Source organism: Brassica oleracea, chromosome C6, assembly GCF_000695525.1.
Source record: "Brassica oleracea var. oleracea cultivar TO1000 chromosome C6, BOL, whole genome shotgun sequence".
NCBI classification, from domain to species: domain Eukaryota; kingdom Viridiplantae; phylum Streptophyta; class Magnoliopsida; order Brassicales; family Brassicaceae; genus Brassica; species Brassica oleracea.
The window spans coordinates 18026728-18053614 of record NC_027753.1 but is presented as its reverse complement, the minus strand read 5'-3'; the positions used below and the strand labels follow the sequence as shown (position 1 = coordinate 18053614).

Here is a 26887-nt window from a genome sequence, read left to right as displayed (position 1 = left end):
GTACATGTACAGAATAAACTCTCCTATCATAAATATATATTAGTTTCAGCCATCAATGTATAAAGAATCCTTTAGCTCAGTGGTATAAATGGTGGTGTTTATATCTCAATAACCCGGGTTCGAACCACAGTCTTAACTTTTTTTCGTACTTTTTAAAATGGGATCCACAGACCGCTGACGTGTCGCGTCAGGAATGATGCAACTGTCTCATTATATTATACAGAATAAACTCTCCTATCATAAATATATATTAGTTTCAGCCATCAATGTATAAAGAATCCTTTAGCTCAGTGGTATAAATGGTGGTGTTTATATCTCAATAACCCGGGTTCGAACCACAGTCTTAACTTTTTTTCGTACTTTTTAAAATGGGATCCACAGACCGCTGACGTGTCGCGTCAGGAATGATGCAACTGCCTCATTATATTATAGATGTTTATATCTCAATAACCCGGGCTCGAACCACAGTCTTGACATTTTTTCATACTTTTTAAAATGGGACCCACAGACCGCTGACGTGTCGCGTCAGGAATGATGCAACTGCCTCATTATATTATAGATGTTTATATCTCAATAACCCGGGCTCGAACCACAGTCTTGACATTTTTTCATACTTTTTAAAATGGGACCCACAGACCGCTGACGTGTCGCGTCAGAAATGATGCAACTGCCTCATTATATTATAGATTAGTTATGTCCCAGTAAAATTCTCCACGTGGATGCTTATATTCTCATAGAAGAAAATTCAAACAACATGGATTGGTGAGGAATAAATTATGTTTAATCGGAAGAAAGGTTTAACAATTTGCATTGGAGAAAAGAAATAATGTATCATTTCAAATCAACAAGCCGAGAGATGGCAATTCAAGTTCAACACTAAAATTTTAACCAAGTAATGCTTAATATATAAAAAAAAAAAATTTAACTCTGATTAGAACGAAATCTTTTGGGAAGGATCCCAAAAGTAAATCCGTACGGGCTTATCTCTTAGATCCAAAGTAGCGAGTGTCGTACTACTCAGACAATAAAGAGTTAGACATGGACCCGAGAAAAACTCAACAATTGGTATCAGAACTAGGTTGACAAAAAAAATCTTCAAGAAGACCAAAATACCTTTTGAGTAGAAATGGGATGTATATAGCAAAGACCAGTCAGAAAATCCTGGAAGTTTAGTCGTGGGAGAAACATCCTCAAACCATCTCAAAGTAAACTTGCGATTAAGGGTGCCGGATGTCGAAAATACGACAAGATAGGTGCCGAGATGATTCACTGGAGGAAAGGACACAAGATAGGTGTGATCTTTGGTTTGAAGGATGGAATGAGAGATCTCAATTCAAGTCTCACATTGGAAGTTTAGACAAATAATGTCTAACTAGATTTTGACATGCGCTTAGAAAGCGCGGGTTTGTTTTCGAAATCAAATAAATTCTTTTGAAATCATTTTTTATAGATAATATATATTTTGGGCATATTTATTCGGAAATGCGTATCGAACCATAACAAACCAAAAACAACGAAACCAGTTGAACTGAATTTCATAAATAACCTAACAAATCATATATCTCTGGGATAAAAAATAAATCGAACCGAGACCAAACGGATACCTGAATTTTAAAAATTCAAATAATATACTTAAAAATATTGAATTAATGAAAACCTATTTATATATTCAAAGTTTGACAAAATTCAAAAATTTGTCATTAACCCGTGAACCGACACCGGTTGACCTGACAAAGACCCAGAACAATCTTATAATATTTTTAAAATTCTGATTAAATTTCAGATATACATTATAATAGTATATAAAACTGAATCAACTATTTGATCCGCGATTTTAAAGCGCGGAAATATGTTTTCACAAAATTTTACTTTAACAAAAATAATGATATTTGGTCCTTGCATTTTTATATTTGAAATATTTTATTATAATACAAATTTGAAAAATAAACTGCATCCAATTTTTATATTCAAGAAATCATTTTATTAAAAATTAGAAATAATAATTTTTTTGACAATATATTTTGAGATGTATATTCATATTCTAAAGGTTTGAAAAAGTTTGTTAGTATTTTTTAAGTTGCAGACTTTTATATTCATATATTTCTTAAAAATTAAATTTGTAATATTTTGTATACGCTAGAAAATAAATGAGGACATGTATTTAAGGAAACCAAATATTCCACATGTTACGCTAGAAAATTAAATGAAACAACATGTTAGCAAATTATCTCAATAGATATGGTATAGTTAGATAAAATAAGGGTAAGATTAAAAAAATATTAATGAGTAGGTGCAACAACCTTTCATAAGTAGATTTTTTAGGACTCCTTCTCTTTTAATAGTATATATAGATATATAGATATATAGATATATGATAAGAAGTCCAACTCTGATTAAACGAGATCTTTCAGGAAGAAGCCAAAAATAAATCCAAAAATGCTTATTATTTTGGAAATTTTCCTAAAATATAGTTGAAAACAATATAATTGAAAAGTGATGATTTTAAAATAAATAATGTATATTTAAATTTTGTAAAACAGTTATGCTATGCGGGCACAACACCTAGTATTTACTTAAAAAAAGGTGAGAATTAAATTCATATTTGAAAGAACAATTATTCTGATTGTTAAACGGTTTGCTTTTTGTGTTGGTTTTTAAATGTGTTGTTTTTTTTTTTTTTTACTAAAAAAGGGTTAAACCCGGATCTATTAAAGACGCAGACCTAACCCCCGGGTGGAGGTACAGTCTACGGATAGACCCTCTCCTGGACATTCAAATGAGCCGAAAGCAATAGTCCATATCCGTGTGGCAAGCGAAGTTCAAACCAGGGTTCGCCGTATTGGGTTTATTCCCTCATGCGCCACTGGACTACCACCGCTGTTTTTTTTAAGTATGTTGTTGTTCTGCTTGAATACTTTAAACTCAGCTTGTGCAGATTTTCATATGAGCCGATTCTTGTTTGTTGATGCATAATGAAGAACCATTCTTCAGTTAGAGGAAACGAAAAATCTTACAGCATGGACTCATTCATGTGTTGGAGAAGAAAAGAAGAACATGAAGAGGTCTCGCATTCTTGTCTCTTGTTACATCTTAATGATACTGACAAATTCAAACCACGGTTAAGAGTGGTGGTATTTTCATATTAATTCCCAGTGTTTTTACAAACACAATAATACTAATCGTCACACCTCTATACATATAGAACCAATACAAAGAGACCCACTTTAGCTCATGCTCTTTTAAGGCTTAAGTGAGCTCCTAAATCAAATCAAATCAAATAATTCTACACCAACACTTGCAAATGTATACACACTCTCTCTTCAGACCCGAATTGGTAAACCGTAGTTATGGAACACTCTGATCCTACCGTCCCAAGTTGCTGTCACAATCACTAGCCCCCACAGGTGAGGCGTACAAGTGTTGTTGACGTTCTGGCAGACGCTCCTCAGTAGCCTCAGCTTGGATCTGCTGCTGGCCGTAGCTGAGATGGCTGCTGCAGCGGAACCTGCTACTACTCCTAGCTTCTCTTCTGGCCAAGTTGTCGCTCCTTTCACTTGAGAGAAACAGTCCCTCACTGGCAACGGCAAATGAGCAAACTTCTTGTCCAAATCAGCAATGAAACTGCAGACACTGTCCTCCTCTTTACCCTGGCCTAGCCAAGGTATGGCAACAGAGACGTTGTCTGAGAGAAATCCCTCATAAGACTTGATAGTTTTGGGTTTCTGAGGAGGAGAAGCAGCTTTCTTGTTGGGTTGAGAGTAGTCCCAAACATGAATGCCTGAGTCCTCTATTGTTGACACAATGTGTTTCCCATCCGATGTGAACAAAGCAGAGGTTGGGCTCAGGGTTGTCCTAAGACTTGAAGCTGCAAAAAATTACAGTTTCAAAAAAACTCACAAAAGCATTCACCTCAGAAGAGAAAGTAAATATGATTAAAACCTTTCTTAAGCTTGCAGATGGTATCAACTCCAGAGATTATTCGGATTTGAGAATCAGCAGAAGTGACCATTAATTTGTCTGAATCACTGGGGAAAAACTGAAAACCAGTGATTCTTTTGCTAGGAACCTTCTTCTTATTCTTCTTCATCCCCCCATGTATACTGATCTCTCTATCCAGTTCCAGCTGATTATCTGAGGAGAGAGAGAGGTTCAAAAAGATGATGCATAAATAAATAAAAAACATATATATAGATAATCTTTGGTTAGAAAACACAATTACCAATTGTATGGTAAAAGAGACAATCTCCAGCCATGGAACCTACAACTACACCTTTAGCATCAGGGCGATAGCACAAAGCTGTAACAATCTCTTTTACATCTGTATAGTCAACAACCCTGACACTAGAGACATCCCAAATACGGACTTTCCCATCAGTCGATCCGCTTATAAAGTAATTGTCATCCACAGGATTGAATGCCACACAAGTCACTGTAAGGAGAAAGGAGAAAAAGAGGGTTAAAGACAGACATACCAAATAAGCAAGAAGACAAAACAGATAAGGAAAGAAACTTTACCAAAACTTTTATGAGAGAAAACTCCGAGGCATTCATCAGAAGAGCCAACTCGCCATAAACGAACAGTCTCGTCCACTGATGATGATAGTAGAAACTGCAAGCACATTCACAAGTTGTTAGTTCTTATTTAAAAAAAAAAATTAAAAGAACACAGAAGGGGTGTGAAAAGTGAATTAGTTTACTTACCCCTTTGTCCGACCAGGAAAGATCCAAGATTTCACCAGCATGTCCCCGGAACTCATGCTGAGGGGTTTCAGATATAGTAAAGACCTTCGAAGGCAACACGGCGCAGGTCGACTCTGACTTCTTCCTCAACAGTCTTCTACTCTTTTCGACTTTCTCGTTCTCAATGTTTAACGGCTCAATCTGCGACTTGTCATTCATCCCAAAGTAAACACAGTTAGAGGTGGAATCAGAGTCAGCCACTTCAAACAAACTGTCTCTCCTCTCTTCTTCCCCGATGGTCCACACTCGCACAACGCAGTCCTCACCAGCGGTGGCTAAGTAGTTGCCATCGTGAGAAAACTTCATGACTACAATGGATCCATCATGCGCTGAGAACTCTTGTCCTACGCATAGAGACGAGAGCTCCTTGAACTGCTTCTTGAAAGACTGGACTCGAGTGAGTTGTCTCCTTGTCGACGATCCAAGAGAAGATTCATCACTGTCACCGTCAACGTCGAGAAGATGAGTTAAGACACCTAACTTCTTCAACCACCCTTTAGCGCCTCCCTTCTTAGGCGAATCCTCGTAGCGACTAGACGGAGAGCTCTGTAAATCTGCGGATCTACTACTACTGGAACCAGACTCGCTCAGTCCCTCGTTAGCAATGCTGCTGCTATTACTGGAACAATCTCTGGTCAGGAAAATACGATCATCAATGTGCTTGGCCCGATCCAAAAACCGTCCTCCTCTGAAACGAGACAAGGATGAAACAGAGGATGTATCTGACTGAGAGGACATAGATTCATTCCTCAACAACTTCTCCTCCTCCTCCTCAGAGACGGAGTTCAATGGTTGGGAGACGGGAACGATAACATCGTCTCCGGGACAAGGAAGAAGAAGTTCTCTCTTTTTGAAACTGAAACCCATTGATTGGAAAAACTTGTGACGACGGTTAGTAACGCTGTCAGGATTCATGGTCCAGAGGTCTAAATCGCCTGTTGCTTGAACAAATTCATCTTCTTCTTCCACTTGGGAGTTGCAATCGGATACCTCTTCCCGTGCATCGGAGAACCAGTCATCTTCTTCCTCGCTCCCCATCACCACCAGCTTCTTCTTCTGCCTCCCCAAAAAAAAAAAAGAGTCAAAATTCAGCAAATCTAGAAACGGTTCTCTGAAACAAACACAAAGAGAGAGAGAGAGAGATTGTACTTACATGTCGACCAAATTAAAACCTTTTTTGGAGAATCAAATTCTGAACTCCCTTCTAATTATGGAAAGGAATGAGTTTTTTTTTTTTTGGTTTGTTGTTAAGACTATGAAACCTTTGCATCGATTCAAGGTTTCGCGCTCTTTGAGTGTAAAGGACTCTTCACATCTCCTCGCTACATAAACTGAAAGAAATAGGTTTTGATTTTTATTTTTCAGGAAAGAAATTTGGAGAGGCGAGATTTTTGGAAATGTCAGAGCTTTCTTCGATTATACGAAGAAGAAACAAGGAAAGAAAGGAACAAAGATCCTTTCCTTTTTGTCTTTTTCTTCTCTCTCTCTCTCTCTCTCTCTTTTTTGTTAATTTATTTTAGAAAATAATTATTTTTTGAAATAGTCGTCGGCAACTAATCACAAGTCAACTTGCATCGTCTGTCTGCACTTGCGCAACTTACTTGCCTTTTCTAATCCTACTTTCATTTCATTAATCTTGTGCTCTTTTTTTTTTTTTTTTTTTTTTTTTTTTCTATCCGAGTATCCTGGTCCAATCGAAGTGGTCCAGACTAGAGATCGAAGTGAGCATGGACGCTGCCAAGGCGTCACCATGTGGCTCACCGTGTAACAGTCTTCGGTCTTAAGTGCTGCAGCCCACATGTAAATTCTGCAGTGGCCAAAACTCGAACCCACTGGACCAAAACAACTTGGTTATCTTGTGCTCATTTATCTCTTTTTACTTTTCTCCTCTATGCTTTGAAATTGACATCTTCATTTCTTAGTTTTGATTTTCCTCTTATTTATGATTGGAAAAATATCTGTAAATTTTTATTCAACTCATTATCTATTTTGATTTAAACCAAAAATCTAGATATAGTTTATGAAATAAAACAAATGTTAATATTCAATATCCATATAAATACAAAAGAAAATCATTCATATTATAAGAACGGATACATAAGTTATAGAAATATTATATTTTTTTGTAAGTTTTACAATATTTTTATAATAAAATATTATTAATATTATTATGGACTTTTATTTTTAAGTTTTTTCATTTGTACCAAACAAATCGGATATCTGACTAACTACAAATTGAATTGGATCGAAATAATTGATTATCCGAACAAAACGGATCAGATTACGAATACATGAAAAATTGATTCATGCCTACTCCTAATCTCAGTCGTGTTTTTTCCAATTTAGTCATCGTTTTATTATTAAATAATGCCTAGTGATAGATGAAGACGTTATAGTAGTCGTGGGCAACATAGATGATTGAGGAGTCCGTAGACTGGTCAGCATTCAAATTGGAGTTATTTTATTTTTATATCTTTAGGAACCTGTTTGATGTGTTCTCATTATGTTTGATTTCGAGAAACTTTTATGTGTCCATACAAATTTCTTTATGAAAGGGGTTCGCGCACGTGAGTATTTATATTTCCATGTAAACTATGATCAGTCGATTATCACGGTTCCTCTTGGAACCTGAAATGATCGACCGAATATAACTTAATAAATGGTATTCGGAGGACTATATTTGGTCATCCATTGGCCGTATTTGTAATTAAGCTCTTCATTCCTTCTCTGTGTTGCTTCACCAGAGTGATAAATAAGAGGGAGATATATCACTTTGAACCGACAAACTGTACAATCTCTCTATTCCAATATTAATAATGAATAATCTTTATATATAAAAAAAAATGACGAAGAGTTGCATACATTCCAAAGACCCTTTCTTACCCAAACTAATCATCCAAATCCTAGATTTCCTCGCTAAACCAAATAAGAAACAGAGAGACCAAAAAAGAAAGAAAGAAAGAAATTTGATTAGAAGCAGCCCCAAAGAAACAGTATAGATGCCATGGAATGAGAGTAACACATGCGGTTGGGAATCAATCAAATGCGAGTGACAATGGCATTTTTCTTTTGTAATTGTATTCCAGCTTCCAAAATCTACTTGTCTGGCATTATACACATACCCTTTTTAGGCTTAGTCTTGTTAAGGCTTCCTTCACTGGTCTCCATTGATTCCAAATATGCGGACCTTGTGCATGTGCGGGAATTTCGCAACCACCATTACAAAGACGGCCAATGTGTTGAGGAACAGCATTGGATGTTGATAGTCTGTTGTGTGAGAAGCAATCAAGTACCTGCATGCATCAGATTTCTTTCAGACAATCTCTTATATCATTCATGCCTGAAGAACATTAAAAGAGAAACCCTGGGATGCAAAAAGAAAGAAAATAATATAAATCTTGTGCATTACCTAAAGAAGAATAAGAAAGTAGATTCAACAATAAGAGGGAATCAGTGAACAGATTCGGAGACAGGTAAGCAAACATGTTTGAAGCTCAAGTAAAGAATCAGAAAATCAAAATAAAGTCTTGACTCTGATGTATATTTGGAAATAATTTTCATGTCAAATACAATCCTGCGTGTAATGATGAATGCCAATGAGATTGTGAAAACAACCGCTGATAACTGTAAAATTAAGAGGCATATCATTAAGCTCTCTGGTAAGAAAGAAAGCATCTCTTTTTCCAAAATTGGAATATTGATAGGAGGAGACAAAGCACAAGATGGGCATACAAGGATCATATCTATCAAAGGAAACTACCAAAGAGACAGCAACAGAGCATCTCTAGTCTTATCCATTGGATCTAATCTAGGAGAAGAATAATAATGCAAAGCAATAGTTTTTTTTTAAATAAAAAGAAGAGCTATCCATTAATCAATTCTAAAGCTAATGAAGCTGGTGAAACAACACATTCCTGTATGCAACTCAACTTAATAGAGTCAGGATTGAAAGGAGAGGGGGAGCTTACAAGACGATGGGAACAACGGTGAGGAACTTGCGGTTGCGAGTGAGCTGCTTGCCGTTGTCAATCTGTTCCCACCAAGTCAGCCTGTTGTAGATCCCTTGATCATCCCCAAACGGTGTTCCCTTCTTCCAGTGGAACGAATGATAAGTCACCTTTTTTTTTTTGAATTCAACAAAGAAATAACACGATTCATTGAATCTGATCTAACAAGAGAGGGAGGGAGACAGATCTCGATATTGAATGAAAAGAAGTGTACGGTGAAATGGGCGAGGTGGACGATGGTCCAGGCCATGCCAGGGGAGCAGTGGAAGACGGAGAGAACGAGAAGCCACGAGAAGAAGAGGATTATTATGTAAGTGGTCCAAACGCCAGGATACGTGAACCACTCCGTGTTCCGGTTCACATCTGTTGTCGGAAGCGCCCTCACGTACATCCTTTTTCACCGTAGGAGATGATGAGAATTGGAATAACCCAAATGGCTCCTTTCTCTCTCTCTCTCTCTCTCTTTTCCGTGTCGTTTAACAAGTTTTAGGCTCAATTTAATTTAGTTTAGAAAGAATTAGACGTTGCTCAAAAAAAAAAGAGAGAATTAGATTTTAATTTCAGGCACCTTTTATTCCACTTCTCATTCAAGCCCATTAAATAAAATAAGGTTTGGTGGGATAGGTGGTTCGCCGACCTTTAGCCTATTAAATGTTTAAATAAATAAACGATAATCATCTCCTCAACTTCACTTGTCACCGGTTAATAAACTACCACTCAATGTGTTATTTGGGCTTTTCTCTTGCCATCTTGATAGGCCTATCCAAATATCCAAGAAAATAAATAAGTAATAGACTAGGTTAAGCCGTTAAGAAGATAAATACGGTATGTTTGCTAAAAAAAAGACAAATATTGTGTATACAGATATTTTTATGTTTTATTATTTATTTAAGTTAGTTAGATATTATGATATATATATATATTTTTAATTCGAATATTCATTAAATGAGACTTCTTATTCATATGGTTTTATGATCATTTGTATGCTATTATAGAAACAAAATTTAAACTATTGATTACAAAATTTTCAATGAAGAATTTGTAACAGTCTTACTAATTTAAAGTTGTTTTTAAAAATCCAAAATATTAGATATACGGAAAAATCTAATTTTTATTTTAATAATATAAAATTAAAAATTAAAAATAAATAGTGGATACACAAATTGTCATCAAATCTTTATTATTAAAATTATTAATTGTTATATATATTTTAATATTAATTTGCATATATATTTAATCATATTAGATAATTCTGTAGCTTTTATTTAATAAAAGAAGGAAGAATATCTTTTATATATTAATAATTAATTATATGATCAGTTTAAAAAAAAGTATATGTTTAAATGGACCAACCTGGTTTCTAAAGATTATAATAATATGATATAAAGTTTGGCTAATGTATTTTGGTTGGACTCTTTGTTCTTTCATTTGGATATTGCTTTTAAATTATTATTATTATTTTAAATATTATTCTTTTTTAGGTAGGTTAACGATTTGTTTCTCATTTCGGAACTTGGATTCAAAAGCTTTCGAAAAATTGTGAAAACATATTTGAAAAGCGTTTTTTGAAAAATTGTGAAAACATATTTGAAAAGCGTTTTTTTGAAAAATTCATTTTGGAAACACCAAAGAAACTTGCAAATTTGGTTTGGAAATGCGGAATAATAAATATTTTCATTTGATGTTAATACTTACTTGTTTAATTCTATTTTTGTATATTTACCATGGTATGACTAATTATTGACTTGTATTTTAATTCATCCTACAAGATTATTGTCATATTCATATAGTGATTTAACTTGAAATAAAGATGACTACATTATTTTATCAAAATATAACATATTTTAGTTTTCTAATTTTTGATCAATTTTTTTTGAAAAACTGCCACAAATATCACATTCATAGTACCACTTTTCATGTTTACACTAATTACTTTTACCCTCACTTTTAATGAAGGATAAAAAAACAATTATATCTTTAGGGCTAACTAATCTAGACTTAGAGTTTAGAGTTGAGAAGTAAAGTAAGGTTTTTGGAATGTGAAATATAGTATTCTAATAAATAAATAAATAATTAAAAAATAAAAAAAATAAAAAAAAAGAATTTCAAACATAATTTTCGATTTTCAAAAATAAATTTTGAAAAAAAAATAAAAAATTTGAGAAAAAATTAAAAAAAAATATATATAAAAAAGTTCAAATTTGAAAAAGTATAATTCAAAAACATAAAAAAATATTATTATTTTTTATTTTTATTTAAATAATGATTTATTATATATATAGCTAACAAAAGTATAAGAGTATTTTGTCACTTAATGAAAAATATATTTTTGAAAATGTCGCTTTAGTGATGGTAAAGATGAAAAGTGATAAACATAATTTTTTTTTTTTTTTTGTAAAATGTACAAAGAAAAGCAACAGTTTTTATCATTTTTTTTTTCTATAATAAAAAAGCAGATTATATGTAGATTAATCATATATATTTATATTATAGATGTTTCTAAAATATTTTCAATTCTAAATTTTTGAAAATACATGTTTTAAAAATGCTTTGTTTCCACGTATTCGTTTTCTTATTCCATGCAACCCAGTTTCTTAGAAATTACTCATATTTTTTTCTTTTTTCTTTGCCAAACTCTTACCTTAAAAATGACGAAAAATTACAGACAGAAAAGCTAAAAGAAAAAAAAAAAAAGCTAAATCGAGACAAATAAATAAAAAAAGGATAAAATAGTAAAAGAGCGTAAAGGAAGAGAATCTGGGTGGAAGTATATATATTTAATTAGGCTGGGTGGGGTGATAATGATGAAGATGTTGTTTGAGAAGGACAGATCATTTGACTTTCCGATATGGCCGCGAGTCCCCCATCATTCCACCCCCAAATTTGATTAATAATAATTCTCAAACAACAATTCTTTGATTTGATTTGATTTGTGTAGCAAATTCTCGAAAACAAACAAAAAGAAAGAAAGATGGTGGATGATGATCAATTCAATGGAGGAACTTGATCGGATAAAAGAGACGAAGAAGAGATCGGGGAAGATGGGGATTATTCCGTACGCCGCCAGACTCCGTTTCCGGTCACGGTTTCGATCCTCAATTGACTCCTACTGCTTCGCTCATGAGGCCTTCTCCGATCGTAGTCGTTTCGATTGCTTCTTCTTATAGCACCCTTCTCCTCCTCTCCCTCAAATCAATCAATCAATCAATAGTCTCTGTTTCCGTTTCCTCCTTCTTCTCTTCTCTTTCTTTGTGTGCAATATATTATAGTATTAAAAAATGGCTTTTGGATCTTCTGGAACTTCGGAAGAAGAAGCTGACTTCGCTGACAAAGATCCCACCGGCCGCTACATTAGGGTACGCTTCCCTAACCTAATTAATTATTTTGAGCAATTACTTTGAATTTAGCTCTATGCTTCCCCTTTCTTCTACCATTAATTCGTTTGGTTTATCTCAGTATCATGATGTCCTGGGGAGAGGCGCTTTCAAGACTGTGTATGTTTTCTGAATTCTGATTTTTACGCAAAAGTATTCTATTCTGATTGTTTTGTCTTTTTCCAATTAAAAAAAAAAAAAAAAAAAAATAAGATAAAAGACGCAAAAGTATTCTATTCTGATTGTTTTGTCTTTTTCCAATTAAAAAAAAAAAAAAAAAAAATCAGATATAAGGCGTTTGATGAAGTAGATGGAATTGAGGTAGCTTGGAACCTAGTCAGCATCGAAGACGTTATGCAGATGCCTGGTCAGCTTGAAAGGCTCTATTCCGAGGTTCACCTCCTCAAAGCTCTTAAACACGAAAACATCATCAAACTCTTCAACTCTTGGGTCGACGAGAAGAACAAGACTATTAACATGATCACCGAGCTTTTCACCTCTGGTAGTCTCAGGCTGTAAGTCTCTCTCTCTCTTCATTCTTTCTTTTGTCTTTTTTCATCTCATTGGTTGTGCTTAGGTACCGTAAGAAGCATAGGAAGGTTGATCCCAAGGCCATCAAGAACTGGGCAAGGCAGATTCTTAAAGGCTTGACCTATTTGCATTCTCAGAAGCCTCCTGTTATCCACCGGGATCTCAAGTGTGACAATATATTCGTCAATGGAAACACTGGTGAGATCAAAATTGGTGATCTCGGCCTTGCAACTGTGCTCCAGCAACCCACTGCTCGAAGCGTCATTGGTACTCCCGAGTTTATGGCCCCTGAGCTGTATGAGGAGGAATACACTGAGCTTGTCGACATCTACTCTTTCGGCATGTGTATGTTGGAGATGGTTACCTGCGAATATCCCTACAACGAGTGCAGAAACCAGGCTCAGATTTACAAGAAGGTCACCTCGGTATGTCTCTTTACATCAAAGTTATTTATCAAGCTCCTCTTTTCAAAACAGATGTATGTATGCGTTTTGCAGGGTATAAAGCCTCAATCTCTCAGCAGAGTTGATGATCCTCTAGTTAGGCAATTCATAGAGAAATGTCTTCTTCCCGCCTCTTCTAGACCAAAGGCTCTCGAGCTCTCCATGGACCCCTTCCTCGCCAGAGATGGAAGCAAGGACTCTGCTTCTCTTCTTGCTTCAACAAGCACTGCTTCTAAACCACCACATCCTGAACATCTTCCCATGGATGTGGATCATCATCATAACGAGAATAAAAGTGTCTCAGTCTCCTCCTCTCGGAAAAGCAACAACGAAGAATCGTACCCCTGGTGCCAGACCATTGAACTTCAGAGGTTTGCTGAGGATAAAGAGTTCAGGTTGAGAGGAGAGAGGAGCGATGATGCCACGGCGTCAATGCTTCTGCGTATCGGTGATTCATCTGGTTCGTATCTAAAATTCGTTCCTCTCATAGAGTTTTCATTTTACTGAATCAATGAAATGTTTTAAACAGGCAAAGGAAGAATCGTACACTTTGCATTCTATCTGAATTCAGACACAGCAACAGCAATCGCTGAGGAAATGGTTGAGGAGCTGCACCTAACTAGCCAAGAGGTTATAGTGATAGCTGATATGATCAATGACTTGATAATGCAACTTCACTCTGAGCGGTCCTCCTCTTCGCATCCAAATCAAACCTCTCCACATCTAGCCGTCCCTGAGGATCATGAAGCAGCAAATCAGCTAACTGCGAACTCGAAAGATGAAGAATCAATGAAGTCTGGCATATCAACAGACTATTACTTGCCCTTCTCCTCAAACGGAAGTGCTGGCCAGGAGGCAGAGTCCATGAGCTCGTTTCTTGATTCTTGCTCAATGATGTCAACCCTTTACATTTCAGACAACGAGTATCCAGAAGATCTCAAGACAGAACTGAACATGATCGAGTCACAATATAACCAGTCCGTCCAAGATCTGCTGAAACTCAAGGAAGATGCTGTTGAGAACGCAAAGAGAAAATGGATTATAAAAAAGCAAAAAGGTTTGTGATCATCAAAGCCCTGATTCTGGCACTTATTCTTGGGGCCATGAATGGTGTGATGATATATTTACAATTGGTGTTTGGATATTTTGATTTGATGTATTTTGTACTTAGCAAACATGGAATAGTGTTATTCGACTTCTATTATTTCTAACAATTGAACACACTAAACTTTTAAAAGAAGAATATCGACATGTTTTTGATATAATGATCCCACAATGATCTCATCTCTTAGCTTTGATCCATCTTCCCGTTTACATAGACATACCTTAACCAATTTCTTATATCAAATATGAAATTTCATCTTAAATATTCATACATTTTTTAAAGTATTTGATAGTTGAACTTTAGTTAAAAATTATAACTTTTTGCATTTTTTTCTTAGAAATTGTAAGTTATCCAAGTATAAACATAAAGTATTTGGAAAACATTGATCGTATTTATTTTCATTGTCTTTTATCTTGATTCTAGCAATAAATAAAATAGAAATGTTTAGAAATGCGTTCAATTGTATTCTACATGTTTTTCATTGATATTTTTCTTAAACATTTGTTTTTAATTCATTTACACTTTCATTTTCTCCAACAATTTTATATATAACAATTATAAACATCATAAATAAAAAGACGAAGGAAGTGTTATTCAATGATGTATATTAATGGAGTTCAAATCTAAATAAAATCCACCGTTATTAGAACGATAATTCTAAATTCTATTTTAAAATCTACTATTATTGGATAATGTATTTATAAATCTTATTTTAAATCCACTGTTATTCATTAAATGGTTTAAACCTAGTGATATTCAATTTTATAAGATTTTAAAATTCTTTGTATTTTAAATAGATTTCGAATAATTTATTGTGGAACCTAATGAATAAATGATTAAAATCAAAGGGTAGTGTAGAGATTTTAGAATTCATCAACCTAAACTGTTTTAAAAAAAAATGTTAGACTGTAAAATATTAGTAATTGATTTTAAATCATTAATTGAATAACACCCCGAAATAAAGAAAAATTGGATACTAATAATATATATTTCAGTTTAGAAAATCTTTGAAAGTTTAGATTCAAATCTTCAGTAAATCTTATGCGGACAGTTTTTTTATCAACATTTTGGCACACATACATGCTCATACTTCGTTATCTGTCCATGCAAAACACAACTAAAGAACTCATGATATGATTCATATAACCCATAACAAAATCCTTAACACATGAGATGGTTATCTTGGTCTCTCACGAAATCATCAGCAGCTAGGAGTTTTGTGGTTTTCTTCTCTAGTAAAAACTTTAATTCCAATTTTCTTTACTATGTAAAAAATCAAAAAGATGCAATTTGTTATCTGTTCATTTGTTTCGTCCACATAATTGGATAATTCATTCACTCTTTTTGAGATGTATTCAGATTTGAAATATCAAAACCTAAGAAATTAGCTAATTGGTGATGTCTTCTCTTCTTAACCAGAATTCATATTTTTGAATGGTTATTAAATTTCAACTGTTGAAATGTTATAAATGTTACATATATTATCGAATTTGAAAATGTTATCAAAATTGAAATACTCTAATTTTTAAATATTTGAAGATGTAAACTATTATTGAAACCCGGCCCTTCTTATGGATCTCATAGATATCAGGTGTTTAAAATTAGCTAATTGATAATATTATCTCTCTAATATCATAATTCAAATATTTTAAAGAACTTTAAATGTTTTGGTGTTCAATATTTCAGATGCAATAATTTTAGAAATGTTATAAAGTTTTAAAATTTTCAAATGTAGGTTGTGATTGACATCTTTTTCATATATCTCAAAAATATCAAAATCTTAGAATTATCTAATAAGTTGACAAATATTTTGAATTGTTATGAAGTTCGAGCTTTTAAAAATATTTTTCTGTGGAATATTTAAGATGTAGTAACATTTGAAGTGTTATGAGTTTTTGAAATAATTTAATTTTTTAAAGATATAGATTAAGACTGATACATTTTTCATAAATATAAAAAATACAAAAGCTGAGAAATTAGTTAACTGGTAAATGTACTAATAACTTCTGAAATGTTGTGAAGTTTGTAAATTATTAATTTAGAAGTTTATATATCAAATACATTTTCACTGTTCATTATATAAAATTGATCATTATAGTAGTTTGAAAATGCATACGAACATGTCAAAGTTGATTACCCATATATGTGCAATAAAACTTGGACGAAGAAAGATTCAACTTCATATTAGAAATGAAATCAAATATGACATATATAATTTTTATGGCTAGATGCATGTGTTTATGGAATATAAAAAGTCTACCATGATGTAGTTCAATGTGAGCAAAACCAGAAAAAAAGGTTAAGAGTTGATGCAAGTTTTATATGTGACCATTTTAAGTATAATATATGTTTTGTATATATGTTACATGTTTCATTATCAGTTTTCTAAGGGTTATTGCATGGAGAAGAAGATTACACCATTATGTTTAATGTATTTGTGCTAATATCTTTATCCAAACATGTATGGAAAAACTTCGGTGGTAGAAAAGAAAGATGATGATGTTCATTATTATTTTACTTAGTACGGCATATGGATGATATGTATTAAGGCCATACGTCTATATATGGAAAGGAGTATTAGATCATGATTAAAGGGAGATTCTTATGGTGGGGTTCTTAGCAGAATATAAAAAACCGTCTCTTAACTTTTTAGTTAAAAGTTAAGAGACGGTTTCTTATATTCCGCTAAGAACCTCGCCCTAAGAACTTCCCATTAATCATGCTCTTACGTAAATATATCTAACCTAGTTTACCTGCTAACTCATCCTATATATTGTAATATCTCATTCTCTAAATAAGATATACAGTTCCACATCTCTATATTGGTATCAGAGTAAGGTTCTTAAAACCTAATTTTTTTCTTTTACCCATTTGATGGTACAAAAAATTGGGATATTAGAAAAACCCTAATAAAAAACGAGTGTTGTCTCTAAATGTTAATGATAAAGAAAAATATTGAAATAGAACAATCAATGAAACAAAAAATTCTATAGAAAGATCTTGCAGTTCTAGTTAGAGAATCTGAAACTGTGTTTTGCTCTCGAGGAATGTAGAAAAAAAATCGTAAATGCATAGAATTTTCTTTGTAGAGTCTTTATCTCTTCCATCTTCGTTGAGAAATTTGGTCATGCTTTAGGTTCTTTTATCATAGTGAACGTCTTTGCAGTCCGTTCCCAAATTTTGATAAATTGAATGACTTAGCAGCCCAGATCAGTGTTCTTACTTCTGAATGCAAAGCTGACTCACATCGTCTTATATGTTGTGTCCCGTTAACTAGATTTGTCCATAGGTATCTTTCCAGGCCCATCCGCATTCACTGGATTGAGAGGTGGGAGTCCATAATCCATCCACTAAGCATATATTCTCCAAACATATGGCTTGTGAAACTGTGGTACTTAATGGCCGTGATGTTGTAGGAAAAATCACATTCGCTGGGAACCAAGCATGACACTCTCCTTCCGCGTATCTGATCAGTTCTAAGAGATCGTTTGTCTATACTTCTGAATAGTTTATCATTCCTTTTCAAAGGTATCAAATTTATTTAAGGATATAGATCTATGTCCAACTCTAAATCCTCAACATTATTTTTTTTCCAAAAAAGATAGTCCATGTTAGCATAAACACTCGGTACCAGAAAAATGTCTGGACACGATGACGTTACTGATAGAGACCATGTCTGCAACGCTGGTGGACACTCAAATATAGCATGAGTAGCCGTTTCATCAGGTTCCTCACAAGATAATAATTATGCATCACATATGACGATGGGTGAAATTCTTTGTTACTACTACATGGACGGTTATCAGCTGTCAAATAAGGTTATGAATCTTTTGCTGAGCTTTTATTTTTCAAACAAAAGCTTGAAGTTTGGTGATACTTAGACTCTGAGTAGATCTTTCTCTTTCTCATTATTTAAAATAATTTGTGTTATCCGGTATTCAGACTTACCGGTATATTGGTTACTTTTTGTAAAGCTCCAGCAAGACGTTTTGCACTAGGTGGTTTGACTTATGCTAAACTACGAATCTGCGGTATATTTTCTTGGACAACAAAATTTTTTAGCATCTCCAAATTTCCTTTGAAAAGATCACTGACTATCAATTTCGGATATACCACTGGGGCATTAGGACGTTCTGGTCTATCTGGTGTTGTAGGAACCAAAAATCTCCCACACTTTGACTTTATATCTTGAATAAACCTTCTGCCTAATCCCCAACAATAATAATTGTCTTACCGTTGATATTCTTGTCTATATAGGAAGGATTATCCGTCCGTAGATACGATTCTAGGAAGATATACTAATCCGCACTAATAATTTATATAACCGTTGCTTTATTATAAAAAATTGGGGCTTAAACGTTGTTATACTAATTTTGTCAGAGTTTTAAATATTTGTAGAATTATTTTATTTCATGAAGACTTGGTTTCACTATTGTTGTGTTGCACATCATTGACTCATATTTCTACAAGTAAGGAAATAAAAAGAAACCAAATCTATTGAAGATACGATTCCATCCAAGCAAACAAATAACGAAACGGTCACTCAACTGAGAACAGAAATTGTACAACATAATGAAGCATTGTTAATCTCTCCCTCTGCTTTGAATTAGACTTTGAATTAGAGAGTGAGAGCAGTTCGAGCCATGGATAAAGCCCCTTCATAGGACTGGTTTCCGCCAATAAAGCCGCTCATGTGGACAAAAACGCAACCGGGGATCTCAGCAGCTTTAGAGAGTTCCTCATCTCTAAGGCCTCTCCATTGCTCAGGAAGAGCCTTTCGGTTCTCAAACCTGTCTGGTGCAACCGCCACTGCTTGGACTCTCCACTGCTTTCCTCGCTCGTCCTACACATCATTTGCACTAGTTCTCAATACCAAATTATCCTTTCACCACACTAATACATTCACATTTCTTCAGGAGAACACGTCATTCACACTCATCACATCTGAGATCCTACAAGCCTATCTTAATATCGTGCTTGAAGGTTACCTGGTAGATGACGTATTTGATGAGTGGTTCGATCTTCATCTCTTGCTCAAGCTCGAACAAATGAAGCTTCCACTGCTCACCCATTGACCCAGAGAGTTAAGTTTTAATCTATAAAGAAATCAGAATAGCATTGAGAAAGGGGAATGGAGGGTGAAAGCTCTTACAGGGCAGAAGTTTTTCAGTTCCATGATCTCGCCACTAGGGTCAGTCTTGAATCTTTCTTCAAGGCACTGCATCACGATTGATCGAGCCGGCAACCACGACCTTGCATGAAATCTTACACTCTACAGGGCAATGCAAAATATAAAAGTTAGCTTTGAGAAACCACCTGTTATGAGTCTTGGAACAGAGAAGTCTTACTTGGAGGAACTCTTTGCCAGCAAGAGCCATGGCAAGCTGGAAAGCCTCATTCTCCTTCTCCTGGGACTGGTCAGGGTCAATCCAATCAAGATTTAATCTTCCAACCCTCGAAGACAAATGCGTGTTGTTCACATATCTTGGAGGCTGATCAGTATCATACCGATTTATTCCGTTGTCCACAGCATCAATCGCCTGTCAAAAAAAAAAAGTTGATGAAACATTAACAAAAAAAAAATGCATGGAGAATGAAAGGCAACAGTGGTAGAGAATAATACCTCCATGAAGCTCTTGTAGACAGCTAGAAACAAGCGAAGGACATCAGGGTGATCTTGGTCGACGTTAAGTTCCTTAGCTATGATCTCCTTTCCAAAATGCTGAGCCAAAACAACATTCAGACATACTTTCTTTCTTTCTTTCAAAGAAAACTGAGGGAGCAAAGCAAAGAAAATAACCTTGTAAACGAGACCGGCACTGCTGAGCTTGGTGTTGAAACCGTGTCCAAACACCTCTTCGAAGCCCTTCTGGTGATGATCATAGCGGTCATGGTCGGGGTCATAAACACCTCCAACGTCAAGCACTGCATCAAGCTCCCCCAATATCTGCATCAAAACATCCCATCAACAATCGAAACCCTAAATTCCAAAATCAATTTCAAACAAGCAAACAGTCTCCGACTAACTCAATTCCTAAGAGCTAAAAACATCTTAGATTTGTTTGTGTTACCTTAGGGTCACGGGTACGGACGATGTCGGCGCCGGAGAACTTATGGGAGAGGCGGATCATGAAGCAACCGAGAGCCTCGTCGCAGTGAAAGCTTCCATTGTGAGTACCAACTTTCTTGACGGAAGCTTCCGAAGGAGATGCGGGACTAGTAGTAGTAGTAGAGTAAACCCTAACGACGGCAGAAGGAGCCATTGCTGCAGCAACGAGAGGAAGAGGAAGGAGACTCAAGTTTCTGATTAAACCCTTTGTTACTGGAAACATGACTGAAATTTTGATTGAAAATTGTCAAATGGGCCTCTTTTATAAGATACTAAACAGTTTGGGCCACCTTTTTATCTGCCCGCTATCACGTTATGGCTTGTTTTTTTTTTTTTTTTTTGTAACACGCTTTCGTGTTTCTCAGTGTGGTCAGCACTGGGCTGGAAGCGCAGGCCCAGCTTCCTCGGCAACTTATATTAAAAGGTCAAAGAGCACAAGGATTTACAACTGAATCAGAAGATCCCAAAAACATGCTCGACGGTAGAAAGAAGCTAGAAAACAATACAAAACAACTAAAGATAAAACCATCGAGGGGCGAGAAAGTAACGGGGAGTTCCCAAGTCTCTGAGTTTAAAAGATGCTTGTAGGACAGCTTTAAGTAACTTAGTTGCTTATCACAACTGCTAGCAATTAATATGTCATCAACGTACACTAAGACAACCATGTATACATCACCAGAATTCTTCAAAAACAAAGTATGATCCCCAGAAGAAGTCGTGAAACCCAGCTGAAGTAGTGTCGCAGAAAATTTCAGAAACCATTTTTGAGAGGCTTGTTTTAAACCATAGAGAGATTTCTTGAGTTTACATACATCATTTGGAGGAAAAGATTCCCCCTGTCTTGCTGAGTATCCAGGTGGTAAGGTCATGTAAATCTCTTCCTCTAAATCGCCATTGAGAAAGGCATTGGAGATATCCAACTGAGAAAGAGACCATCCTTTAGCAGCAGCAACAGCGAGCAAGAGAATCACAATAGCCAATTTGGCAACAGGGGAAAAGGTTTAAACATAGTCTAAACCCTCATGTTGTGTATATGCTTTTGCCACAAGCCGAGCTTTATACCTTTCCAATGTCCCATCTGCATTGAGTTTCACTTTAAAAACCCATTTGCATCCCACTGCTTACTTTCCTTCAGGTAAAGAACAAATCAACCAAGTACCATTATCCTCAAGAGCAGTGATCCCAATATTCATAGCTTCACACCACTCTTTGAACTTTTGTGCTTGAGCATGAATGAATGCTATTGACAGCATTGATGATTATCATATAAGGATCCGAGAACGCGTCATAGGAGAGAACGTTTGAAATGGGATGCGCTGTAGAAGAATTCACAGCATAGCAATGATAATCCTTGAGATGACCTGGTGGTTTAGATGTCATGTGAATAGAATCAACAACAGCAGGTGGATCCATCAAAGGCGCACTACCAGAGACAATGGCTTCAACATGAGGAGAAGAATGTCCAATAGGTGGAAAAAATATCTGAGCATCAGTAGAGATCTCAGGTTTATGGAAAGAAAACATATCTTCATAGAAGACCACGTTCCTGGAAATAAAGATGGAATTACTCTGAAGATCTAAGAGCTTATAATCTTTGTATCCAGAGGGGTAGCCAAGGAAAACACAAGCTCTGGCACGTTCTTGAAACTTATGGTGATGTTTAGGTGAAGTATTTGCATAGCATAAACATCCAAAAGTTTTCAAGTGAGAGTAGTCAGGTTCCTTTTGATGAAGAATATCGAATGGGGTCTTGTTAGAAAGAAGAGGAGAAGGAGTCCTGTTGATAAGGAAAACCGCCGGGAGAACACATTCAGCCCACAGAGATAGAGGAACATGGGACTGGAGAGAAGAGCTCTTACAACATTTAATACATGTTGATGTTTGCGTTCAACCACTGAATTCTGTTCAGGTGTCTCAGAACATGAGTGGTAAGAAACAATCCCTTTGCGTTTGTAGAGATCATCAAACCATAGCTCAGGAGCGTTGTCTGATCGTACAGATTTAACTTTTGTGTTAGATTATTCAAAATGATAGTCATAAGACTATATACACTTGTTCTAACTAACTAACCGGAACAAACCGGGTATCTATTTACAATCACTAAACCATATGTACATAACCAACATCAGATATATCAATACGTTGTGTTTTAAGAAGGATGTTTTGTTTTATGAGTCGTGGTTATCATCCTTGTTTTTTAGTCTGTGTGACTTCCTGGTCGCCAAAAATTTTCATCCACTGCTTATCTTTGGAGGCTCATGAATCTTTTGGGAACTAAATCACTTTTTATTGAATTATCTTTTTCTTTCTATTGGGTTAAAAAAGAAGAAGAAGAAGAAGAAGGGCCTGTTACAAAACTAACTCAATCATCATCATATCATTAATTCTCTTTTATTCCCCTCAGTGTTTCATTCTTGGTGTCTTTGGGGTCTTCCTTTAGGTTGGTTTTAATCGTCACCGTCTTTCTCCTTCAATGCAAAATTTTAAGGGACTTGTGAGTATCATATCCAATTCGGAAGTGTTCTAGTGAGGACACTTAAGGTTATTAAACTTATTAAGAAGAAGCAAGTTTACCTTGGAATCAAAATGGAGTTTTTTCTTTGAAGAAAAGTTTTGAGATGTGTCTTTGACAAGAGTCTGAACATCACCATTTGCGATACTTGCTTCAAGCTACCCACAAAAAAGGACAAGGATGATGAAACACAAAAGCGTTGTTGTTGCAGCAGCAGCAAGTTTATAGTGGTTTTATTTAGAAAGAAAGAAAGAGAACCTGAACATGAATGATGCCCAAGACAATGCTTGTAATTGGCAACCAGCTTTCTTCCGGAGAAATTGACAGGTTTGAGCTGAAAATTTGAACAAAATGAACAATAACACCCAATTGAAGACAAAAAAAAAAAAAAAAAAAAATTAAAAGAGAGACATAAGAGTTCCAAAGAGAGAGTGAGTACAAAGGTACCTGAGATAGGGAAGGAGATAAACGAAAGCATAGACAGCGTAACGCGTTTTCCGAGTGTCAAGCCAAGCGAAGACCCAACTCTGTTCATCCACAACAAGAGCACAATAATTTGTTTCTTTAGATAAAAGAGTATTACATTTCATCTAATAAAAAAAAAAGGAACAGACCAGCCAATTGAAGTAAGGGATGAAGCTGATGATTCCCATCATATCGCTGCTATTCTCATACCTGTTGATACTATCGCTGAGTTCTCCTCATCTTCCACTCGCTTCGCCACCGGAAAAACAAAGGAACTGAGGATGCACGCGCCTATTGCCGACGCTAGCGGCGCGTCCTGTGAAATATCCGCTCTGCATATCAATCGCTTGGCCTTCGCCTCGCTACTCAGCTAAGAAGAAGACAAAAATGTTGGCACAGGCTTCAAAGAGAAAGATACATTGAAAGAAATTGCTGATCGATTCACCTTGTTGTTAGGGTTTTGTAGGGGATAGTAGGCTAGTGGAAGCGACGGAGAAAGTATACGAGGCTTGGCATAGAGAGAACCGTGGAATGAAAGCCACCTAGTCGACGGAGACGCCATTGATTTTCTTCAGCTCTGAGCTTCTTTGATTTTGGATTTGGAAAGTGACACTGAGCCAGCAGAGAGAGACAGAGAAAGACAAAGGCCCACATATATCATATTGGCCCATTAGCCCAGCCCATCATGTTGAATTTTATTTATTTATTTGTTGGTCCTTTTATGATTGAAAATTCTTGGATAGTTGCCCCTTTTCGTTATCCATGTTTTAAAATTTTGTTTCTAAAAAAAATTCATATTTTATTTTTCTATTGTATGTTATAATGACAAATCGTAAATTTAAAAGACAATAATTGTATTTACTGAATTTTGATTAGTTAACAATCATAGGAAAATAATATATTTATTATCAAAATTTTATGTGTTTTTTTAATAAGTGTGCAAACTTTAGAATATACATTATTTTGAAACGGAGGGAAAATAATTCATAGTACATTTGGGAGGCATCAATTGTAAATTTCCTTAGAGAGAAAAACATCATGCTCTAAAATGAGAATTTATGCCTAAAAAAATATGTAGAGGCAATAATACCGGCTAAAACATCACTCTTCCCTTTCGACACCAACCGTATTGCATCCAGCCACCCATCCAACGACTCCCATGAATCTGCTACCTGTTCTTTTTAAGGCCGATGTCCATACATTTTTAATTTCTAATTTTAAAATCTTCCTCTTAAATAATAATATAAAGTATATGTAGTGAGGCGCTTACCAAGTAAACTGGGCCATGAACGGTATCAATGTAGAGACCAGCACAAGGAGGCAGAGTCAGATCAGCACATGTCGTCACTGACACTATCTCTGTTATATTCACTTTTACCGTCTTCCTCTCCACGTTTGTGCTCATTGACTCTGATTTTCCAGACAGGTTTCTCCCCATCTCTTGCTTCAGGTTTCACTATCTACCCCACGCAAGGTAGTAGGATTAGTACACTGCATTTGAACAATCTCTCTAGATACACTATCCATCTTTTTGCGTAATCTCATGATTCAACTTTTCCTTAACGGAAGATTCTCTTCAAGACCATAAAAGTAAAACCTACTCAAATTGAGAGAGTCCCTGAAGGAGCCTCTCGTGATTGAGCTCAAACTCAGTGCTTTTCCAATCACTGTGAGGTGCGAGTGAATTTTCCATTGGTGGTGCCGTTAGATATCCAACCTTAAGAAGCGGTAGAGGTAGCTCCGTAGCTGCCCAACATATATATATATATATATTTATATTGGTCATTTTTCCATAAAATGAATCAACTTGAGTGCGGGAAGTGATGGGTCATCAAAAAAGGTACCATGGAACGAACGAGCCTTAATGCGCTGCTGTAAACCTGGACCAGGAAAAAGGATCAGCCTAACCCTCAGGAGTTGGAATCAGTGTGAATCTAAGGCTTACCGAATAACTTGGCTTCAAGGAATGAGCTGCAGCGATGTAGTTGGCAGATTGGCTGTATAACTCACCAGGAGGAATGTCTTTGCCATTCCCTAAACCCCATGTTCCAAATGTGTCTTCTGCTAATCTATACTGTAATGCAGAGAATAATTCAATTAACTGGATTGCAGTTTGAATTCTGCATGTAAAAAGCTCTGTGAAAGGATACTGTCAAAGCATGACTGACCAGAACGGTTCCAAATGTTAGGAAATAAACGGTCAAATTTTGTGGAAAACCAATATTAATGGGAGCGGGAAAAGAGCACACACACCAAATTGTTAACGGAGTTCGGCCAATGTTGCCTGCGTCTCCGGATCTGCTACAGATCTTTTATTATCAACCAGAGAAATTTTACAAGCTCACAACTCACACCCCGATCCCAAATACACTAAGAAATTACGAGTAATTTCTTAAAGAAGATGTTTTGTGAAAAAAAAATTCTTCTTCTTTTTCTTCTTTTCTTCTCTGATCTTTTCTTGTTCTCTCTGTTTTTCTTGTTTTTGGGATAATCTTAAACGTGAAGAAACACCATGTATTTATAGAATGAGCTTGAGAGGTAGGTGTTGACAAGATGATCAAGCCATTCCTTTTTGACTTTGTTTTCACCATATCTCCATTCAACCACTTTCTTTCACCGTCCAATAATGAAAAAAACGTGATTCTTTGACTAACAATCTCCCACTTGAAGACTGATTTCAATCTGTCTTCACACCTTGATCAGTGTAGCAGGTCTTCCCAGCTTGTTACTCCAACAAGCCAACTGAGGCTGCACACAACCTCAGCTTATCATACGGCACGACCTTCGTCAGCATGTCTGCTGGATTCTTACTTCCTGGGATCTTCTCAAGCACCAACATTTCATCTTCTAATGCTGATCTGATGAAATGATATCGACGATGTATGTGCTCCGTCCGAGCATGGTAAACCGGATTCTTTGCCAAATCGATGGCACTTTTACTGTCACAGTACAACACACCTTTCCCTTGGTCATGGCCTAGCTCTTCTAGAAAAGACTGTAGCCATATCATCTCTTTTGTTGCTTCCGTTACCGCAACATACTCAGCTTCACAGCTTGATAGAGATACAATTTTCTGCAACTTCGAAACCCAACAAATTGCAGTACCGCCAAAGGTGTAGACATACCCGGTTGTGCTCTTCGTGCTGTCAACGTCACCTCCATTGTTAGCATCAACATATCCCTGCAATCCCGTCTCAGACTTCGTGAAACATAGCGATAAGCTTGGTTTTCCTTTCAGGTATCTGAAAATCCACTTAATGGCTTCCCAATGTTCCTTTCCTGGATTGCTCATAAATCTGCTGACGACTCCCGCTGCATGTGCAATGTCTGGCCTTGTAAATATCTCGCGTACATCAGGCTGCCTATAGCAGAAGCATATGGAACTTTATTCATATATGTCATCTCGTCTTCCGTCTTTGGAGACTGTTCTCTGGATAACCGAAAATGACTTGCCAGGGGAGTACTGACTGGCTTCGCATCATCCATGTTAAACCTCTTGAGGACTTTCTTCACATACTCCTCTTGTGATAGCTTAAGACCTTCCTTGCTTCTACTGATTCTCATCCCTAGAATCTGTCTTGCTTCTCCAAGGTCTTTCATC

General features: G+C 35.8%; 4 protein-coding genes and 2 pseudogenes across 4 annotated transcripts; 1 reads left to right on the top strand and 5 right to left on the bottom strand.

The window, feature by feature from the left end:
* Positions 1 to 3094: 3094 nt before the first annotated feature.
* LOC106301016 lies at positions 3095 to 6192 on the bottom strand. The gene is made up of 6 exons (XM_013737318.1): positions 5894 to 6192; positions 4702 to 5796; positions 4516 to 4609; positions 4220 to 4429; positions 3940 to 4131; positions 3095 to 3865 (listed from the first exon to the last, which is right to left on the bottom strand). Exons 2-6 carry the CDS (start codon positions 5776 to 5778, stop codon positions 3321 to 3323), a joined length of 2118 nt encoding a protein of 705 aa, XP_013592772.1. The 5' UTR covers positions 5779 to 5796; positions 5894 to 6192; the 3' UTR covers positions 3095 to 3320.
* A 1362-nt stretch (positions 6193 to 7554) lies between these two features.
* Positions 7555 to 9291, bottom strand: LOC106298327 (ORM1-like protein 3). Its single transcript, XM_013734430.1, has 3 exons — positions 8962 to 9291; positions 8709 to 8857; positions 7555 to 8033 (listed from the first exon to the last, which is right to left on the bottom strand). The coding sequence occupies exons 1-3, from the start codon at positions 9136 to 9138 to the stop codon at positions 7895 to 7897; spliced, it is 465 nt and encodes a 154-aa protein (XP_013589884.1). The 5' UTR covers positions 9139 to 9291; the 3' UTR covers positions 7555 to 7894.
* A 2257-nt stretch (positions 9292 to 11548) lies between these two features.
* On the top strand, positions 11549 to 14309 carry LOC106300545 (serine/threonine-protein kinase WNK8). The gene is made up of 6 exons (XM_013736709.1): positions 11549 to 12103; positions 12204 to 12241; positions 12409 to 12636; positions 12699 to 13077; positions 13150 to 13555; positions 13625 to 14309. Exons 1-6 carry the CDS (start codon positions 12026 to 12028, stop codon positions 14158 to 14160), a joined length of 1665 nt encoding a protein of 554 aa, XP_013592163.1. The 5' UTR covers positions 11549 to 12025; the 3' UTR covers positions 14161 to 14309.
* A 4366-nt stretch (positions 14310 to 18675) lies between these two features.
* LOC106298280 (UPF0160 protein-like) lies at positions 18676 to 20556 on the bottom strand. Its single transcript, XM_013734381.1, has 7 exons — positions 20272 to 20556; positions 20001 to 20147; positions 19824 to 19922; positions 19549 to 19740; positions 19353 to 19472; positions 19189 to 19260; positions 18676 to 19043 (listed from the first exon to the last, which is right to left on the bottom strand). Exons 1-7 carry the CDS (start codon positions 20530 to 20532, stop codon positions 18819 to 18821), a joined length of 1116 nt encoding a protein of 371 aa, XP_013589835.1. The 5' UTR covers positions 20533 to 20556; the 3' UTR covers positions 18676 to 18818.
* Positions 20557 to 22579: 2023 nt separating this feature from the next.
* On the bottom strand, positions 22580 to 23950 carry LOC106299056 (annotated as a pseudogene).
* Positions 23951 to 24329: 379 nt separating this feature from the next.
* LOC106297637 overlaps positions 24330 to 26887 on the bottom strand; it is a 6429-nt pseudogene continuing 3871 nt past the window's right edge.

Coding starts and splice junctions, on each gene's coding strand:
- LOC106298327 (XM_013734430.1), bottom strand. CDS start 9,138: ATGTACGTGAGGGCGCTTCCGACAACAGATGTGAACCGGAACACGGAG. Junction 8,858..8,961: donor TCCACCTCGCCCATTTCACC/GTACACTTCTTT, acceptor AAAAAAAAAAAG/GTGACTTATCATTCGTTCCA. Junction 8,034..8,708: donor ACCGTTGTTCCCATCGTCTT/GTAAGCTCCCCC, acceptor TGATGCATGCAG/GTACTTGATTGCTTCTCACA.
- LOC106301016 (XM_013737318.1), bottom strand. CDS start 5,778: ATGGGGAGCGAGGAAGAAGATGACTGGTTCTCCGATGCACGGGAAGAG. Junction 4,132..4,219: donor TCTCTTTTACCATACAATTG/GTAATTGTGTTT, acceptor CTCTCTCCTCAG/ATAATCAGCTGGAACTGGAT. Junction 3,866..3,939: donor CATCTGCAAGCTTAAGAAAG/GTTTTAATCATA, acceptor AATTTTTTGCAG/CTTCAAGTCTTAGGACAACC.
- LOC106300545 (XM_013736709.1), top strand. CDS start 12,026: ATGGCTTTTGGATCTTCTGGAACTTCGGAAGAAGAAGCTGACTTCGCT. Junction 12,242..12,408: donor AGAGGCGCTTTCAAGACTGT/GTATGTTTTCTG, acceptor AAAAAAAATCAG/ATATAAGGCGTTTGATGAAG. Junction 13,078..13,149: donor TTTACAAGAAGGTCACCTCG/GTATGTCTCTTT, acceptor TGCGTTTTGCAG/GGTATAAAGCCTCAATCTCT.
- LOC106298280 (XM_013734381.1), bottom strand. CDS start 20,532: ATGTTTCCAGTAACAAAGGGTTTAATCAGAAACTTGAGTCTCCTTCCT. Junction 20,148..20,271: donor TCCGTACCCGTGACCCTAAG/GTAACACAAACA, acceptor GTTTTGATGCAG/ATATTGGGGGAGCTTGATGC. Junction 19,741..19,823: donor TCTACAAGAGCTTCATGGAG/GTATTATTCTCT, acceptor TTTTTTTGACAG/GCGATTGATGCTGTGGACAA.